This window comes from Labrus bergylta, chromosome 17, assembly GCF_963930695.1.
Source record: "Labrus bergylta chromosome 17, fLabBer1.1, whole genome shotgun sequence".
Taxonomy (NCBI): domain Eukaryota; kingdom Metazoa; phylum Chordata; class Actinopteri; order Labriformes; family Labridae; genus Labrus; species Labrus bergylta.
The window spans coordinates 23,081,327-23,100,907 of NC_089211.1; the positions used below are offsets into that span (position 1 = coordinate 23,081,327).

Genomic DNA, 19,581 nt, shown 5'->3' on the forward strand with positions numbered 1-19,581 from the left:
GGGGCAAATTGGTTTGCAACAGAAGTACATACAGTCAATAAATCCATAAAAAAGACAGCACAATGACATTAATAAATACATATTAAACATAACTCTATTGGAAAATGATGAGGGAGAATAGTAAAAGTGTACAGGCAACAATGCCTACAGCTTATTTAAAAACCCGTATGCTGAAGGGACAAAGATCATTCAAGTCAACGCTGACAATCTTTCAGCAAAGTTTAATAATATTTCCCTGCCTGTTTTTCTAAGTGATGCTGAGACTACCAAACCAGCAAATCATCACAAAAGTCAAAATGGACTCAATAAAAGATTAATAAAACATTTTTAGAAGAGATTTGTCAACATAGATAGATAGATAGATAGATAGATAGATAGATAGATACTTTATTGATGCAGAGGGAAATTCAAAGCATCCAGTAGCAGGTTACAAAGACGTACATGACATTGAGTATGTAACATTTGTTACAAATTAAACCACAAATCCGACGCCCCCCCCTCCCATACATATATATTAACCTGAAAATACCTCTAGATGAATCAAACTTAAACTGTGCAATTAAAAATAGACTTATACAAGAAATGTACATAACCCGTGCAGGGATAAAACTATATGTGACATTTAAACAAGAACCTATAAACAGTTGAGGAAAAAAATCTGTAATTAGACCTGAATATAAAAAATAAAAATAAAGAAGTCTTCTGACATTTTAACTCCTCAGCTTTTTCAAGAAGAACAGTCTCAAGCACCTGTTGAGAACCTTAAGAAAGACTATTTCCCAAGTGAATGTAGCACGCTATATAACAATCTTTTCCATGTTTAGGGACGTAAATAATGCTTTTTGTTGCACTTAAAATGTGTGTTATAAATTAACTTGAGTGTTGCAGTTACCCGCCAAACCGGTAGGTGGCGGTAACACGAGCGAACGCCGGCTACCAGCCACTTAAAACAGAAATCAAAGAAGTTGACGAAGAACGGGAAGAAGAAGCAGGAAGAAGAAGAAGAACACATCGGCACCACCACAATGAATTCAAGCAAGAGACTGGGAAAGGTAAGAATTTTCCTATTTTATGCGTTTTATCCCACTTCGGGGAGTGTATGAACAACTTGTTTCGGACACTCGTGAGCAGTTTAAGAGCCGTGGAGTCAGAGAAATGTCGAATTCTTTTGTTCGACGAAATGAAAGCAGAATGACGTCCCAGCGACGGTAACTAGTTATTGAGTTTGAGCCGTCAGCAGCGAGTGATTCAGCACTTTTATTCAACTGGAAAGTAGGACATTCAATCGTTTATCATATATATATTTTAGTATGAATGCAGAGACTTATTAAAGACTCTCATTAAGAGCATCGCCGGTGTGTTTTCTTACCTTTTCGTGCTGTCACCGTGTGAAAGCGAAAACGTTTAGATTCTGGGGCTGGGACCGGCGTGACGTCAGACCTCAGCCAGGAGATATAAATCCTTCAGTTAAATGTTATAATTGTTTTTTTTTTATATATAAATAAACTCAATGACAGGTAAACAAATGTTATAATTGAAATAATTTTAAATGGTTTTAAAAATTATTTGAGCCAGGAAGAGGAAATGACAGCAGGTTATTATTATTATTTATTTTATATTATTATTTTTTTTATTTTTTTTTATTTTTTTTTTGTACATTCTTAATTTTTATTTTTTTTATTTAAATTGTACTGTGTTCACTTTTTTTTTTTTTCCTGCTGTAACACTGTACATTTCCCCGTTGTAAGATAAATAAAGGATTATCTTATCTTATCTTAGGTGTTGTTTAAATGGCTCCAGTTACCTTTTTGGCTCTTCACATTTAAATCTTCCTCTTTTTTCTCTCTGCTTCTGCTTGTAATCATTACTCTACACCTGTGTGACTGACAGGTAACCACAGGTGTAAAGGTCATTTTGGCTCTAGTCTTTACATTTAAATCGTCCTCTTTTTCCTGCTGCTGCTGCTTGTAATCATAACACCACACCTGTGTGACTGACAGGTGTGGTGTAATGTGTTTTAAAGGGACATTACTTGAAATATAATAGGACGTAATTACTCAAACAACTTCTATTTGTATAGTGCCAAATCATAACAAATGCTAACAAAAGACGCCTTACATAAGATAATGTAAAATACCTTACTCACTGTTTTGTTATGTTTAAAAAGAGCAGGTAAAATACCTCACTCTTTGCTATATTATTTGCCTTTTTTTTTTACATGCAATCGCGCGCTTGTTTTTTGTCTTTTTACTCCTGCAACCCTTACATTTCCTCTCAGGTGATCCAGTAAAGATTATTTTATCTTCAATATATACTGATTATATTGAATTCTAAGATCAGAGCTTCAATATAAAGTGATAAAATCTGTCAATTATAATTGTGTTGTTTATTAGACTTGGTTTGATTTATGTATTGAATAGGCCAATGACATCATCTTTTATTAGTCACAGGGGATTTAATTTAACTGAATCCTCTGTTCTGGCAGGCCCTGTGATATTTAAGCAAATTATAATATCATCATATTGTGAAAGACACCCTCCTAGTTACTGATCATTTGCGCTTTTACACTTTGTTTATGTGTATTTGCTTTCACCAGCTGTTGCTCACCGGTTTTTATTGCCATATTTAACTTTATTATGTCAGTGAATTGCTGGTACTTTCTGGAAAGGCCGGCTGAACAATTCTTCAGTCTCATACTTTGTGCTTGACACATTTATTTTCAGTTTTGTTTGAGGCTGCTGTGAGTCAGGAATGTACTATGTAGTCTTGTCAGTGAAGCACTTGGTTATGTCATATCTGAATTCCCCTGAAAATCCAGTTTTACAGTTGTTGTTCAAACAAGAACTATTTAACTTGCTCTTCTTTAATATACAAAACCATCGTAAAATGATTGAGGCTGCAACTATCGCTCAAGACTATCCCATTTATTTTTAGAAATGGGACAGATCTGATCTAATATCGGTTTTGGGTCCGATATTTACGTAATTCAGATATCGGACTGACGGTGCCGATCCGTGTCCCTTTGAACTTGAAGACATTCAGACTGAACTGCAAGTGCCCAAAATCATCATCACAACGTTAAGACAAGATGACACAGCTCCTTCTATATAATAAAAAGTTTAGGCTTAGTCACATTTGACCACCAGACAAAACCCAACTGATACACATCATCAAGCAGCAGCAGCATAAACAGCTTTAAACCCAAAAAAACATAGTCTTCAAATGGACACAAACATAACTGTCTGCTTCTCTGACACACTCTGCTCTCGTCATAGTTGTGGGTGATGTTGACAAAAGAACTTAAAACTGTGTTTATGTTTAGTGCAGCCACAGTGCACTGGAGTTTTATAACTGAACATGCATTTAGGTCATTTAGTCTGATATAGGAGTGTTGCTCTAAACTGATTTTAAAAAGGGATACTAGGGGTGCAGATGGCCTGGCGGTTAGGTCGCGCCCCATGTAGGAGGCTATAGTGCTCCAAGCGGGAAGGCCCTGGTTCAAGTCTGGCCTGTGGCTCCTATCCTGTATGTCAGTCCCCACTCTCTCCTGTTTTCTGCTTTCTCCACTATCCTAACAAATAAAGGCAAAAAAACAAATCTTAAAATCAAGGGATACCAGCTGAAGGAACGGGAAAGAGGCTGGGTTTTGAACCACAGTGGAACCATGCTAGAGGGCTCTGTGGTCAATGAATGGCAGTCATCCGAGGTGGATGCAAACAAAACATTTTCTTTTATTGTCGGGTTTTCTTCATGCTTAGTTTGTTTTGACCCTGCCTTGTATTTTAATGCCCGACAGTGCTGCTCCTTGTCATTATAAAAAAAAAAAGTCATTTTTATAATACCGGTTAAACCACCAAATTTCAACAATGTCTAAAAGGTAAAAGTTTTTCATCATGAAACACGCTGTTAAGTAGGTAATCCATGTTCTTTATATTCTCTCTTCTTTAGGAGCTGGAGGATATCCGCAAAAGTGGGTTGAAGTGTTTCCGCAACATTCAAGTGGATGAAACAAACATTTTACACTGGCAAGGGCTCCTTCTTCCTGTAAGTGTTGAATCTCTGCTTAAAGCAATGTTGTTTTATCTTTAAAAAATTCAATGACTGACCAACTGCTGCACCTTTTTTTTTTTTCTGTCATTCTACAATTTCTCAAGGATTGCTCTCCATATGACAAAGGAGCATTTCGGATCGACATCAATTTTCCATCAGAGTACCCCTTCAAGCCACCAAAGGTCAATTTCAAGACGAAAATCTACCATCCCAACATCGACGAGAAGGGTCAGGTCTGCCTGCCGATGATCACTGTGGAGAACTGGAAACCAGCCACAAGAGCATACCAAGGTGAGGACGAGGAGACTTGTGAATTGGGGTAGTTTTACTTTTAGAATCCAAACAAGAATTGTGCTTGATGTTGTTTTACAAAAGCCAACCAGTGCTGAGATTCTCCCAAGTGTGCTTCAGAAATAAAGATCCAGACTCTGTTAAAAAAAAGCGTTTTTAAAGATGATTTCGTTCTGACAGTAAATCTATATTATGATTCAGTTATTTCAATATATGTTCAAATTGTACATTGCAATTAAAAATGTAAATATGATAAAAGATTGGGGTGCTGCTAGCCTAGCAGTTAGTGTCCTGGCCCCATGTACAGAGCTTTAAGGCGCACTCACACTTTGCATTTCAATACTGTGCACAAGCACGTTTGACCCCAAAAGCATAAAAGTTCATCGAGACACAGTTCATGGAGGAGGGGACTAAATCAACTCAGCTCAACATGAACTCAAATATGTTTTCTGACATATTAGGAAGGATGTTAAGCACAGTTTTGTGTTTAAAAAAACAACTCATAAACGATCCAGTCGTCAAACTAAGATGACAAAAGGTGAAAATATCACTTTTTATATGAACACAACTTCAGGAATGATTGTCATCATAAAGAACACTTCTTTAATTTATTTACTTTATATGAACTAGAAGCGTTCCCATGTTGTCTTGTTTAAAGTCTGTCAGTGTTGTTGTCAGTCTATTGCTGTTATATTTATTTATGTTATGAAGTCCCTGGAGGAAAAATGCAAGTTTGGCTTAAAAGTGAACACGTTGACTGGAGTAGAAGTTATCAGTTTGTTGCAATCTACAACCTCACCACTAGATGCTGCTAAACGCTTCACAATGTTCTCTTTAAGGTTGATGAGATTTGTTTTGCGCCTGGAACTGTCTTAGTTCAAATCTTACAGTTCTACTGGTAATATGAATGTATAAATTGAGTTTTAAGTTCTTGTTTTTTTCCCCCTCTGACAGTGATTCAGAATCTAGTTGGTCTCATTAACACCCCCGAGCCGGAGCATCCGCTGAGGGCCGACCTGGCCGAGGAATACACTAAAGACCGCGCCAAATTCATGAAGAATGCCGAGGAGTTCACGAGGAAACACAGTGAAAAACGACCCACTGACTGACCACACACAACACACCGACCCTCACAGCTGTTTGCCTTCTTTCTGTTTTCTCTTTAAATAGCCTACCTTGACTTTGTTCTCACCCCCCCTCCCCTAAATTCACACAAAGTTGCCCCGCTTCTCTCTCGTACCTTCAATGTTGTAACACTCTCCGACCACTCCTCAGTAGAGGCTTGTGTTTCTCTTTCACTTTGCCAAAAAAAAAAGAGAAGCAGGACTTTTTGGTGAATCTGCAGGTTCTGGCCTCTAGCAGTCACCTTTGGGTTGTTTTAAAATTCTTTCTACTAATTTCTTTTTATAAAAACTTCAGAAAATTGTGAGAGGTGTTGGCATCCTGGAGAGAGTGAAGTGCTGTTACACTTTCTGTTTTCTTGATTCCTTTTTGAACAGTTAGCATCTAATGCTGCCGTTTGTCTGTTGCCTCCCTTTTTTTACTTCCTCTGCCTTTTTAAAGACGCACTGTACGTCGTGATAATCACCGTCACAGGACCTGAAAGTTCAAATTTGTTTCTGATGTAGAAAAAAAATGAAGTCATGTGCTTTAAAATGTTTTTTTTTTTGTACTTTGCGATATTAGGGAAAATCTCTATTTGTGAAAACTCGTAGGGAAGCAGTTTTTTTATTTTTTTATGCAGACGGGAAATCAATCTTTTTGTTTTATTTTGAGTGCAGTACTGTTCGTCTAAATGTCAGACATAGTTCTAAAGGCACTTCTCAAGTTAGATTTTGTTGAAGAATCGGTTCTAACGCCTCTAACACAACGTTGTTTTGTTCTTTATAAAGAAACAGCAGCCTCAGCTTTAATATTAAAACACACATGTGGTTGCTCTTGTGTTTATTTTACTGATCGTCCACTCAGCACTATGTTGATATTTTTTTATACTCAACTCAATAAAGAAAGCACTGATTGGTTCAACACGTTTTGAACTTGCAGAGTTCCTATTGGCTCCTTTCTCCTCTAGTTAACAGTCCTTATATCCTGGTAGTTGACCAAACCATAGCGCACCTGACTGTACGCCGTTATACATGTACGATAAGGCAAGACATACATGTCATAAAGCGGACGGATGGTCTTAAATGAATAAAGATTTGTGATGGATGCTGAATCAAACCTGTTTGTTTTTTTTGTGTGGGTCTTTGTTTTCACTTCCTACCAAGAGATTCGATCCTTTACCAGAAGTATCAATATATAAATATCAAAAGAATCCATTATGCATTCAAATTTGAAGTAAATAAATACTTTTTGAGGAATTAATAATAACAGAAATTATTACAATAACTTTGCAAAACCGTAAGAAAAATCTCAGCTCTTATTAATCAATCATTTGTAAAGCGGTAAATCATAAGTGTTATCTCGAGACACAGTTTATATTTTTTTCACTTCTTTTACCTTTGAGAGGTAGTGATCATTTCAACTACTTCTTTGACACCAGGTTGTTTTGTCCCAATTTCAGGGAAAAACTGAAGATTGAAACAGAGGAGCAGGAACATGTTTTTTAATCTGAGAGTTTTACCAATGAAGTAAAGAAAACCGCAGCACAGTCAACGTTTTGACTAGTATTGGTTTTATTGAAGTCAGGGTTACAGTGAAGACCTTAACTTGAGGTAGAATTTTTCTTCCCTAACTGCACATCATGTCTAAGATTAGGTTACCCTAAAGATTTTACAACCTTTTCCAGAAGATTAAAGAAAACATCCTCGTCTGTAGCGGTGGACTGACTGTCATTCTTGTCAGTATCAGAGGGAGCTGCTCCTCCTGCTAACATCGATATCACAAAAGAGTCCAGATTTTATTTCCTGAACTGAGTGATGGGAGCCGGGACTTTGATGTCATGGCCCTTCTCCAGCTTCTTCTCACACTCGATCAGATAGTTGACACCATCGACCAGGAGCTGCACCAGCTCCACCTGAAAATACAAACAAAGGTAAGTTCAAGAAAAAGAGGGAAACTTCTGATGATTCAGGGATCAACTAGAACGCTAAAAATGTAGTCACACAGTGCAGATCTGAATTCAGACATGCGTAGAAACACAGGTCTCGTTTCCTGACCTCAGATTTGCCCAGACGGTCGTTGTTGGAAATGTCAAACGTGTCTCCTGTCGCTGCTGTGTCCACTCCTCCTGTGCCTCTTTTCTGCAGCCGCAGGTTGTCGAGGATTTTGGAGAAACGTGAGTCCTGCAGCGCGATTAGAATCATTTGTTTTAAACAGATCCCAAGAAAGTGACAAAAAGGACAAAAAACAGCTTTTTCTCAATGTACCAAATATGAAGCTGCCGTTTTTAAAAAGGCTCAACCTTCCTTAAAAAAACTGGAAAATGTAGTTTTTTTTAGCACAAACAAGGAAATTCTGCATTTGTTGGGGACTATACTACAACTGTGTATGTATGTGTAAGCATGTAAAAAGTTCAGTTAGCAACGTTAACACGAGGACTTAGTTTGGTTACGTCTGCCATCAAACTAATCTCATGTAAACAAAACTGACGGAGGAGAAACCTGCGCACATTGTGACGTTATAAGCTTGAACTCTGTTTTCCCCGTCACATAAACACCTTAAACGGAGTTTCTGAACATCTTCACAATGGAAGGAGTTTAATAAAAAGTGCATTTTCAGTGACCTAAAACACTGTTTGCATATGAAAGGCGTTATTACGTTTTCAAAAATACCTGCCTAGGTGTGGATGAGGCCTGATGCAGAGATACAGTGTTTGGTATGAGGTGAGAAAGTGCGTATAATTTTAGCAAATCAGGGCTGACTCTCTTAAAAAAATAATGCAATATGTTCTTGGTTTTCATTGGATTTGTTGCCGATTAGAAAAACATAAAATATCACAGGACTTGACTTTGAATTGGGTCAGAAATTCGATGACAAAGTGAGAAACCTCCATCTGCTGAGCAATGAAATGATTAAAAGATCCAGAACAAAAACTAAATGTATCTCATGGTGAGATTTATTATTTCATTTGAGTTTCTGTTCTGTTTCAAGAGGAAAAGGTTGTGTGTATATCTGTGTGTTTGTGTGTGTTACCTTGCTGAGGTTTGGCAGGCGGACGTGCACGCCAGCCCTCAGGCCGGTGCCCAGGTTAGAGGGACATGTGAGGATGTAGCCCAGACGCTCGTTCCACATGAACTCCCAGCCTCTCTCCTGGATCAGCTGCTCCACCTGCAGGACATCACATGAGATCACTTGAGATGAGATTTGTGTGTCTTGGCGCAATATAAATGAAAACTGATAAGACTCATTTTTTACTGTACCTGTTTGAGTCCTCTGCAGAATCTCTCAAACACTCTCTTCATGTTTCCTCCCTTCTCCATGGAGATGACTCTGGTGTGGTCCTCCTCATTCACCCAGATCAGGAAGGTCTTCTCGTTGTTGTGCCTGAGGAGAGCCAGCTAAAGGAACTAAATAAAGAGCTCTGCAGGTAAAACACTGAACAGTTTATGAACAGAGAGCGACCCAAATGACAAACAAAACACACCAAATGCAAAAGTCAAAAGCCCCTAAATAGAATGATATACACACCAAAAACCAATACATCAATGGAGCTTGATAGGATGTGCAAAACATTTAAATCCTGTAAATCAATGTCTAATTGGTCACACAGCACACATGCAGACGAGCTGATTGGACCCTACCAGATGCCCCTAGCGTCTGGCCAGTCTCTGGCCATAAAGGCACATGTCAACAATGGAGAGACAGGTTTGTCAAACAGGAAGTGGTCCTAAAGGAGGGAGGGGTGAAGGGAAGAAAGAGAGGTAGGAGGATGTTAAAGAGGCAAAAGACTTCTTAAGCTCTGGAAACATCCATACATTTGTTCTCCATTTTCCCGTTATAACGAGTTATCTCAGGAGGTTTTCTTGAGATCTTGATTTTTTTCTCGTTATCCCAGGAGCTGAGTTTCTAGTTTTCAGGACAGCCTGCCCCTGCAGTTTTACAAAGTTGTTATTCACTCATGTGCCTCACAAAGGGAAGTTTTACCTGTTTGAAGGGAGGGCGGGTAGATGTCAGGAGGAGAGACATGACACATGACTTGAAAAGGGCGCTAAAGGTCATAATGTTTACAAGTTATCCAAAATGGAATCTAAAGGAAAGTCTGACATTAAAATTACAGTTTTTTTGCCTTTTTTATCAGCGCCATGTGTAAATGTACTTTTTTGCAACTCTTGGGGAAACAAGATAAGTAAGCGAGGACCTTAAGAAAAAAACTGCAAATTGTCCAAGAGAAAATAAATAATATATATGGATGCATGTCCACTTAGGGCTTCCTTGTAAACTCATAATTCTGTGAAGTTTCTCGCTTTACAGGAGGGGATAGAATAGGGAAAAGGGTCAGGACTCTAAAAAAGGAGAGGGGAACATGTTGGTCTCTCAAGATGGATCTTTGCCGAAACCAACAGAATGAGGACTGGATATCACTAAACTGTGTTAGTCTTACCAGATCCCCCTGGAATCAGGCCAGTCTCGGGCCATGAAGGCCGAGGTGAGTAATGGAGACACGGGCTTGTCAAACAGAAAGTGATCCTTTTGTAGCGCAGCGTGAAATATTAAGAAACAGAAAAGTCAACAAACCTGAAAATGTATAATTTTTTGTTTAAATCGTCTAGACATTGACCAGAGAGACACTATTTATTGTGAAGGCTTTTAAAGCAATTTATGAACAAAAATATAACTCCAAAATCAAACATTTAAAATGAATTACAATAAGTGTTTAATCAAATATCAAAGGGATGTGATTAGGAAATCCTTTCAGTGCATAAGACTTACGTCAATGAGCTGCTGCTGCTCCTTGTCCGTCATGTCTCCAAGACCGTAATAGCGTCCGGCCAGGTCTCCCTTCAGGCCGGCCAGGGCCATAACCACGACCCGCTCCACCTCACGACGCTCAGCCCTCGAGCAGGCCGGGGGGAGGCTCAGGCCGCGGATGCTGCGACCGGTACGGACACGAGAAGACAGGACGTACTTCTCGTCGAACACGCCGTTGGTGATCTGAAGGAGGAAGACAGAAACAGGAAAGAAAGAAAAATATGGTTCAACACATGTAGGAGCGGCAGATAGATGGACGGAGGAACCAGGAAGTGACAGGTCGTGTGATGGTGTGAACACCTTGGAGGCGTCCAGGTCAGTTGGGTGTGTCATGGTTCTGGGGTCGTAGCCGTTGTGCCTGTCTTTGATGATGGGGTCAAAGAGTTCAGCAAACACCTGAAGACAACATGAGACAAAGTTAAGGGGGAGGGGGACAAAAAAACAAGGTATATGTTGTGCTGTTATGTTGGTATCAGTTGACTCTCAATGGAAGATATCTGAATCTGAAACTGTGAATCTGAATTTCCTATTTGGGACAATAAAGCTATCTATCTATTCATAACACGTTTAAGAATAAAAAACTGGATATTTAAGATCTAAAATCTTGAACCCAGAATTAAAATTAATGAATTTATAGTGACATTATATCGTATTACAGATAATGTGCATTGGCGGTTTAAAAGTGAAGCCGATGCTATAGTGCAAAAAACTGCAATTCCTCAAGCGTCCACTTGAGGCTGGCCGCAAAAGCCGGGTAATCCCCATTAGGTCCCATATTTAAAACAGCAGAAATAAACATGTTTACTTGGATTTTGTAAACTGGATATGAGAAGTGAAATTTGGATTCTGTGAACTCGATTTTGGAGAGGTGAAGGTATAACAGAAGCCGATTCCTTTTGACTCCTCTTACCTCGTAGCTCTCCTCATCTCCGGCCACACAGCCCACAGTCTTGATGAACGGGTGTCCGGGGTTGTCCACACCAGTTTGGATGCACTGGTCCAGGGTCCAGTTGTTGGGGGTGAGCTTGTCCCTCAGTTTGGCGTAAACGGCCGGAGTCAGAGCCGCGGCCATGCAGTTGTTGTGTTTCCTCAGGTCGGGGAAATCAGAGCTGCAAGGAGAGAAGGAATCGGAAAGATTTGAAAATTTTAAACCAAATTTCTTTCATATTACAGTAGTTACGGGACCTAGGTCAAATGGTTCTGAGAACTCTGCAAACTAGAGGTGGAAACATGTAACCTCAGCATATACAGCTAGGTGTGGCCTCAAAGTAGACACCCAACATGACTCTTTAATGAATCCTTTTTACATGAAAATATGTGTGATTATTTCCATATTTACTGATAAAAAAAAAATCTGATATATTTTTCTTCTGCTGCCTTGTTTGATCAAGAATCCATCAAAATGTTATATTATTTTGAAAAGTTTAACATCTGGACACAAGACATGTCATACTTGAGTGGAAGGTCAAGGTTCAGTTGAACAGCTGGATAGTTTGAATGATTTGGCAATTTAGATGAGTCTGACCTCTGGGTTTTTTCAGGCTTTGTCTCACCAGGAAAGATCTTATATTAAGCAAATAAATGCTCTGAAAAAAGGGTTTTGTGTAAGAACCATATATCTGGCATGTATTGAGACACATCCATGGTAACTGCTTGTAAATAAGGAGAGTTGGTGAAATGAGAAGGTGAGCTGTGATCACACTGAAATCCGTGATGCTGAATTCTGATTTACTTTTTCTCAGGTCAGATTTTTTCATTTTCATTTGACTGTTCACATTGCTTTATAAATGTGGCCTGCCTCAGACTCCTGTGAGAGTGAGTCAAAGGTAACGCAGATGAAACCTGAGCACGTCAGTGATACTGCAGACCGCTGCCAGTGTTCCTGCTGTGACCTCCGCTGCTCTTTCATACTCTCAGACATTTACAACTCATGATCATGTAGATCATTCAAATGTGTTTATAGGTGTACACCTTTGAGTTACAAGTCCTCACGTAGATATGGTCACTCCAATATGAAGCTAAACTTTAGCAATAAGGAGGAAGGAATGTATTTTTAAATTTTACATGCGGGTTGCACAGTTGCACAGGCTATTGATTAAAAACGCAGGATCAGGTACTGTGGACAGTTCAATTCTACGTTGACATATGTGCACTTGTCCATAAACAGCACAGAAGGCAGCCATTTTGCAAAAGAGAGGGGCTAAAGTGTCAGCTGGTTGGAGGTATTTCACGCTAGCTGGGCCAACATTTTGTACGGCTACTTGTGATATCTGCAAAGTCAATGTTTGAGGGTTGGATTGTTGCAAACTGTTGAGTAGAGCAAACCCAATTCAAACTGCAAAAGTTTGTGACTGTGTTGTAAGTTATTGATAACCTTATTGCAGATGTTTTGGTTTCTATGACGATATATGAACGAGGTACCCTCTGATGACTGCCTTTTTAAGGAATCCATTATTGTCAGTTGTATGGTACCCATTGGCGTGTAAGGTGCCCTTTGGTGTCTTTGGTGCTAGTTGTAAGGTGGCCTTTGGCGTCAGTAGTGCCAGGTGTAAGGTGGCCTTAAGGAGGGTGGACATCCATACCTGGGTGGATAGAGCATCTTCTTCGCCTCGGCAACCAGGGAGTTGTTCTCAGTCATCAAGAAGCCAGTAGCCATCGTTCCTGCGCCCAGGCTGGCCAGCAGCACAGCCGTGTTGCGGCCAGAGATTAGACGTGTGAAAGGGCCCGCCATCTTTACGTTAGTCGATTAAGTCTTTGTCAAAAGCAAAAGAGCTGCAGGGAGAATACACAGGAGAAGGCAACTTGTGTTAAAAAATATGATAAATACAATTAGAAATATGTTTTAATGACTTTATGCACCTGATTCTGAGTTAAAAGTGATGACCTTAATTAACAGAAGGTGGAAAACTCCACATAAAGACAAAGCTATCACAACCTTAGCTCGGTTACATCTTATGTTAGCTCCTCAATGAGTCATGTTTTGTGTAATTTTATTATGGTAAATCATTATGATAGTGATTATATTTTTCTGCATAGCTAACAGGCTAGCAGTTAGCTCAACAGCCATAGTAGTTAGCCTAGCAATTAGCTACTTTCTGGTGTGACCTTGCATGTACTCGTGGAGCACTACTACTCCTGAAATACTATTTTTGGTGTTGTTTGTGTTTTTGCGACTTAAAAGGGTAGATTAGCGACCAACTCGAGTCGCTAGCGGCTGACCTAGCTGGTAGCTTAGGCCTATACCCATTTCAGAAACTTTTTTCTTTTCTAAATTAAACTATTTCCAAGGCTCAGAAAAAAATGCCACAAGGCCGTACCAAAAAAACCCCATCTTGAAGCGCTTTTGTGTCGCTGAATAACTGAAATGCTAGCAGTTAGCTCATCAGTACTTTAGCCTAGGAAGTGTCATTTTCTGATATGACCCTGCCACTAATCATGCACCTACAGAAGTGCTATACTTTTGGTATTGTTTATTTATGCTGTATGTATTTACAATGGGGGGATAAACACCCTCAGAAAGCATTCCTGTATAAATATTTAAGTCCAAAGAACTCATGTCTTTGTGCACAGTGTGAACATGCTGCCTAAAACCCCCCTGCTGACCCCCCCCCCCCCCAACAGGTTAAAAACAGTAACAAGCTTAGGCTGGTAGGGGCTCTAGCAGATGCTCTTAGCCTCTTAGCATTACCCACAGGAGGATGAGTTTCATATGTCCACTAATGCTCCAGGTGGAACAGGCACACAGAGACGTCTGACAGGTGTAAATTACCAAGAGGGATTTAAAATGTTAAACATAATGCCTGAATTAAACGTTCTAAGTGAGACTGGCGAACTGAAGGTCATTTTTCTGGCTTGTCCTTCACACACAGTGGGCAGTGGATCGTGTCTTAATATAGAGGGAATCTGTGAAGACATCAGGGTTCCTGTTAATCCTCATCAAAAGAAAGATGGTGATCAGTCCTTTGAATAATAACTTAATGATAATATTCACTCAATCAAGTAAAATAATTAGTTTATACAGCCTACTAAATTTAGCCGTCACTCTTTAATCCCGTCTCTCTCTTTCGAGGTAAATGACAGCAGTCACTTGGGTCAGAGCGAGTATTATTTATAGTTCAGCTGAGGGCAGTGGTTGCCAGGAACCCAGTGCCAAGAAACAGTCCATCTCTGGCTCTGTGACATTCTGAACTGGTCACAAGACAGGACCCTCATGAGGCCAAGTCCGCAGGACAGAGGGATGGGAACATGGAGAGGAACAGTTGTCAAGGTGAAAAGTTCAAGTAAATATAAAGTGTAGAGTAGAAATAATCATCAGGAGACATCGTAGACAATCTGCGCTCTGGCCTCTTAAAGCCTCTTCTGCTAGCTGACACTGGATCATATGGTCAGGATTACACCAAAACCACCACAGACCTGGGATCAGCCTCCCCTCCAAGCTGGGTGTGACCTTTTAACTCGTGAGTAGATAGACGCAAGACATAAGAGCAGCTTTGTCCTCTCCAAAGGACACAGAGTTAACACACCGTCAGAAACTTTTCATAAAATATTTAGGGAAAAATGTAAAGATACATTCTTCACAAAAGGTGTTTCACAAAGCTGCTTGTAAAGGTAGCAAAGCCTACGGTTATTTCAAATTTAGAAAATTAACTTACAATCTTGTCTAATTTCCTCAATTGGTGCAGAATTTGTAGAATACACTTCATCACATGCTGTTTCTAGCATCTAACTTATATTTAGGATCCTAAAATATTTAGGATTTTTGTACATGCATGTCACTGTAAAAACCCCACCAAATCCCTAAAAACATTCAAAAACAGACAGATAAAACATTTAATTTAGCTTTTAGCTTCTTCTATATACCCTCTGCTACTGCTTATACATTAAACCTGAGATATAGCTGTATTTCCCTGAAGCTAACAGAGACTTTCTGCAAGAGAAGAAAGGAAAAGAAGGTACCGTACCTGTAGAAAAGCTGCTCTGCCTTCTTTCTGAAGGTGTCCTGTTTAAGAGCTCTCACTCTCCTCTCGGCGGGGGCTCCACCCCCTCATGTGGGATTAAAAAACTGGAGGCCAATCATAAGTTCAGAAACAAACCTTTACAAACCAATAGAGGGCCACAGGCATGAGCCGTGATAAACCATGACCACCCGGGGTCCGGTATCACCGTCCTGTTCGACCTTGATATTTTCAAGTCCAGCCAAAAACACACACACACACACACTAATCTCTTCCTGTTTCCCACACACTCTGACCCTGACAAGTTTTACACAGCAGCTGAATAAAACATTTGAATTGAAAAGACTTTAACATTTTAACACCAGTTATTATAAAACATGACACAAGTATATAAACACAGTCAAATTAAAAAGCGGATAAAGAAACACTGCATGTTGCACTGAAGTAACACTTTAAATTCTGTGTGGTACAATTTCACATGGTTGATAAAAATCTGGGAGTTTTCTATGTTGTGGCTCATGAAGCTTCTGAAGTCAACAACCCATCATCAGTATTTAAAACTAATGCTGTTTTCACACATGTGCAAAACTCCTGAAAATGTCCTGAAATGTTCAGGGTGAGATGCATGTATGAAAGCAAACAATCAAATGTTTCACTCTGAATTTACTGGGATTTCTTCCTGCCAGTCCCAAAGTAAAATTTATGTGTGAAGTTGGTTGAGCTGTTGTGAGAACGCTGCAGGAAAAATTCAGCAAAATTTGCCGGAGAGGGTGTTGACGTTTATATCCAATGACTGGCTAACAACCATAGACTGTATGTATGCTTTCTGTTTGCCGGTATGTTCTTCTTCGCTCTTTTGTTAATATTAAGAATATGTTGAACTACTCATAGCATTGATACAAAGGCAAAAATGTCTCATCATAGAGTCGGACTCATGTTTTTGCAGTGAAGATACAAGAAGATTAAACAAACAAGTACAAGACAATTTAAAAAGAAAGTTATTTTTGCTTTAAATTAATTCAAATGTATCTCAACCTACCATCCCAAAGTCTATTAACTTAGCATTTTAAGGATACTTAGTTTTTAAAGTTCAAACAAATACTTTTTTTTTAGTGTTCTAGAGCCACAGACCATCAGCGTCCAGACCGGTGTACATTTTCGGTGACATTTAGACACATTTTTAAAACTTTTTATTCACAATATTTTCTCAATTTTTTTGTTTTGTTTTGGAGAATATATTTGTATTCTGTAGTTTTTGTCAAATGTTATGTATTTGCAATGCTTGTCTACATTTGATTTTGTATTTGAAGTGTCTTACTCATACAATGCATGTTTCTGTATTTGCACAGCATTTCTGTATTTTTCAGTTTCTTGTATTTGTGTCAAATAGATTTGTTTTCAGATGTCGTGTGTGGTTGCAGTGCTTTCCGAGTTCATGGCACTTTTTTGTGTTCATCATATTAACTTGTGTTTGCTGTATTTGCAGCGCAAGCTTTATTCAAAGCAAAGTTCTGCACAGCATTCCTGTATCTTCTTTGAGTGGTTGTTTCACATTTCTGCATGTGCGTATTTTTTGGTTTTGCAACTGGTTAATTTCAGATTCTTTTTTAACCAGTTTTCTGTATTTTATGGCCTCTTCAGTATTTAATCTGACTGTCATTGTTTTGCCTGTATTTTCTTGTTCCTCCCGTGTTTGTTAGTGTCAATTTTCTGTTTGCATATAAGTTGACGCAGTGTGCATTTTTTGAATAATCATTCAACATGTTTAAGTCGCACGCTTGTGTTTTGACTTCTTGCAGGTTTTATTTTTTTATTAAGCTGTGTCGCCCTGACCTCTCATCACTAACCATATCTCCTCCTGCATGATTAAAAACTGTTTGCAACTACATTATAATTCACTTTTATTGTGTGTAAATATCTGTACAGTACACAGAGAAATGCATGGAAAAATAACAACAGTAAAACTGGAATTTCAAAGTTTGCAGGAATGTAAGAAATCAAGGATCTTATATATCCAAGCCTGAAGCTTTTCAAGATTCCTGGCGTCAGGAATGTGTCGAAATAAAAAGATTTAACTTCATAAAACGTTTTCAGTAAACTACAGGATAACAGTATTCTTAAGGAAAGAGGGACAATCATGCTAAAAACAACTTCAGAGTCTATTGACATTCTTTTTCACCGGATATTATAAAGATATCACTATTTAAAGTATACAGTAAACAAGGTTTGAAATATAAATATGACTCTAATATCACATTGACGAGGAGCTAATAATGACAGAAAAACTGTGCGGAGAATCCGGAGCATTTAAGAAAGCTTTGAGGCCAACTCTTTCAAAAAGAGACGCGAAGAGGATAATTCAAACAGCAGAACATCTGATACAAAATGACCCGAGTCTGACAGAAAGAAAACGACACGTGCATTTTGAAAAAATACAAATTATGGAGATATCTTGATCATATTTTTCTAATTTGGAATGTGTGTTCGCTGCAACATGCAAATGCATCAGCAAAACATCAGCAACTGCAAAAACTTGAACCTTTAGTGTAAAGTGATGAGTAAATATTTAAAAAAGGTCAAGTAAAAGCCTGTTTACTCAATATGTGTCGGCATCAATATTGAGGGAAACAGGAGAGATTTATGGTTAATTATAGAATTTAACTGTACTGCAGCTGGCTTTATATGTGACAAAAACAGGAAGTTCTTACTCTGAGTGTCCTGTCAAATTTGAAGTCCAGTTCAAATCAAATCCAGTTATAATTTCAGGAGAAGTACTTTTTGAGTTCTGTCTTTAGGGGCGGCAGAGGCCAGGCATGAAATCTCACAAAACAAGCTATTTGCATTTCAAGAAAGCAAGTCAATATGTTCAGAAAAAAAAGTTTAAAGCATATTTTTTTCCCCAACATTTTGAGCTGTTTTGAGTCTGAAAGGCGTATACATGCCTTTATATCTTGCAGTTAAGATTAAAAACAAGCTTTTCAACAACTTCAGCATGCAGCGTTTCACATGTTTTGAAATGTTTCCCTCCATATCCCCGTTATCACGTGGTGATGCAGAGTGCTGATGATGGATTAATGTTGGGTCTGTGTCGATAATATAACAAAGAGTAAGATCTACTTCCTGCTCTTTTGTAAAGTGTCTTGATAAAACATTTGTTATGAATTGGCGCTATACAAATAAAGACCGATTGATTAATGGATGATGAGGATGTGTATCACAACGATTGTCTTAAACCGAGCAGCTCCTGGAAAGTGTTAAAGCAAAGGCATACACTTCAGTTTTTAAAACTTGAGACATCGTGCCTCAATCAGTGCATTTAGAGGACGGACGTACCAGTGCATCTCTCTCTCTCTCTCTCTCTCTCTCTCACTCTCTCTCTCACTCTCTCTCTCTCTCTCTCTCTCGCTCTCTCTCTCTCTCTCTCTCTCGGTTGAAAAGGTTTAAAAGAGAGATGAGGTTGAAAAGGTTTAAAAATACCCCCTCCCCGCTCCCCCCCTTATAACTTATTTTACAGTGTGACTTTGTTTTTGACACTTTGGTTTTCTTCTGAACGTTTGGACTTCAAAAGTTTAAAATAACAAACAAACAAAAAAACCTCAACTTCCTCCTCTTAGTTCATCCTCATGCCTGGCCCTTATTCTGAAAGTTTGACTTTAATCCAAATCATGACGACTCTTCCTTTTGCTTCAGCAACATGCAGTTTGCATTAGCATCGTTTCTGTGGTGCAGGCATGTCATTTTAACACATACAGATTCTCACTTTAAAGCTGTAAGGTCCAAAAAAAAAAACTATTTGGAAACTGTGTTCATCTTACAAAATGAGCTAACTCATCCGACAATACGTACATGTGAGACTACAGAGGCAGACTGTCTGGTATTAACAGCACGGTAGCAGCAAAGGTTACTCTCTAGTGCCAGGTTCGTTAGCTGAAAACAGAACTTTCTACAGTCATATGGCAGAGTTGTGTTTGTGTGTTTTACGTCATTCTTGTTTATATTATTTACACAGCAGAGTTTTTTTTACAACAAGGCACTTTTTTCTCCTGAGAATCCTGAGCACGATAACCGGTTATGAAACAAAAACCCCACTTCATTAAGGACGAATCTTGAAGTTGTGTTTGTACATGATTGAGATTGTAAGACTAAAAATATGTGTGTGAAAGGGGAAGGGAAGGATTAACCAGGAGGTACTCGGGGTTCGATCTTCAGCGAGAGCTCATAGAGGGTGTCTTCATCCATCACGAGAGTTTTATCCAGGAGGAACTGAGTCACCTGCCGGGGGGGGAGGAGGGATACAGAAGACAAGGTGGTGAGTGATTGTAGTTAAGTCGCTTGATTTTGCAAGAATTGATAAAACGGTGAAAGCAGTGGAGTC

The 19,581-nt window shown here is 38.9% G+C and overlaps 3 protein-coding genes across 8 annotated transcripts in view; 1 reads left to right on the forward strand and 2 right to left on the reverse strand.

The window, feature by feature from the left end:
• Nucleotides 1-917: 917 nt before the first annotated feature.
• ube2l3a (ubiquitin-conjugating enzyme E2L 3a) lies at nt 918-6,549 on the forward strand. The gene is made up of 4 exons (XM_020655862.3): nt 918-1,052; nt 3,949-4,044; nt 4,155-4,341; nt 5,296-6,549. The coding sequence occupies exons 1-4, from the start codon at nt 1,026-1,028 to the stop codon at nt 5,448-5,450; spliced, it is 465 nt and encodes a 154-aa protein (XP_020511518.1). The 5' UTR covers nt 918-1,025; the 3' UTR covers nt 5,451-6,549.
• A 443-nt stretch (nt 6,550-6,992) lies between these two features.
• ckmt2a (creatine kinase, mitochondrial 2a (sarcomeric)) lies at nt 6,993-15,351 on the reverse strand. Of its 3 annotated transcripts, none has more exons than XM_020655849.2 (10): nt 15,213-15,348; nt 12,834-13,023; nt 11,162-11,360; nt 10,552-10,647; nt 10,213-10,434; nt 9,084-9,169; nt 8,703-8,826; nt 8,476-8,610; nt 7,500-7,625; nt 6,993-7,357 (listed from the first exon to the last, which is right to left on the reverse strand). In XM_020655849.2, the coding sequence occupies exons 2-10, from the start codon at nt 12,980-12,982 to the stop codon at nt 7,241-7,243; spliced, it is 1,254 nt and encodes a 417-aa protein (XP_020511505.1). In that variant the 5' UTR covers nt 12,983-13,023; nt 15,213-15,348; the 3' UTR covers nt 6,993-7,240. The 3 variants fall into 3 exon arrangements, with proteins under 3 accessions (XP_020511505.1, XP_020511506.1, XP_029137453.2); XM_020655850.2 differs by lacking the exon at nt 9,084-9,169 and adding an exon at nt 9,884-9,969; XM_029281620.2 differs by having other exon boundaries at nt 10,213-10,647; nt 15,213-15,351.
• A 1,739-nt stretch (nt 15,352-17,090) lies between these two features.
• The window catches only part of rasgrf2a (Ras protein-specific guanine nucleotide-releasing factor 2a), a 40,988-nt gene continuing 38,497 nt past the window's right edge, over nt 17,091-19,581 (reverse strand). For all 4 annotated transcript variants that reach the window (XM_020655855.3, XM_065965598.1, XM_020655854.3 and 1 more), the window contains one exon: nt 17,091-19,478. In XM_020655855.3, the coding sequence (XP_020511511.1) occupies nt 19,383-19,478 (96 nt within the window). In that variant the 3' untranslated portion in view covers nt 17,091-19,382. The remainder of the gene's footprint in view (nt 19,479-19,581) is intronic.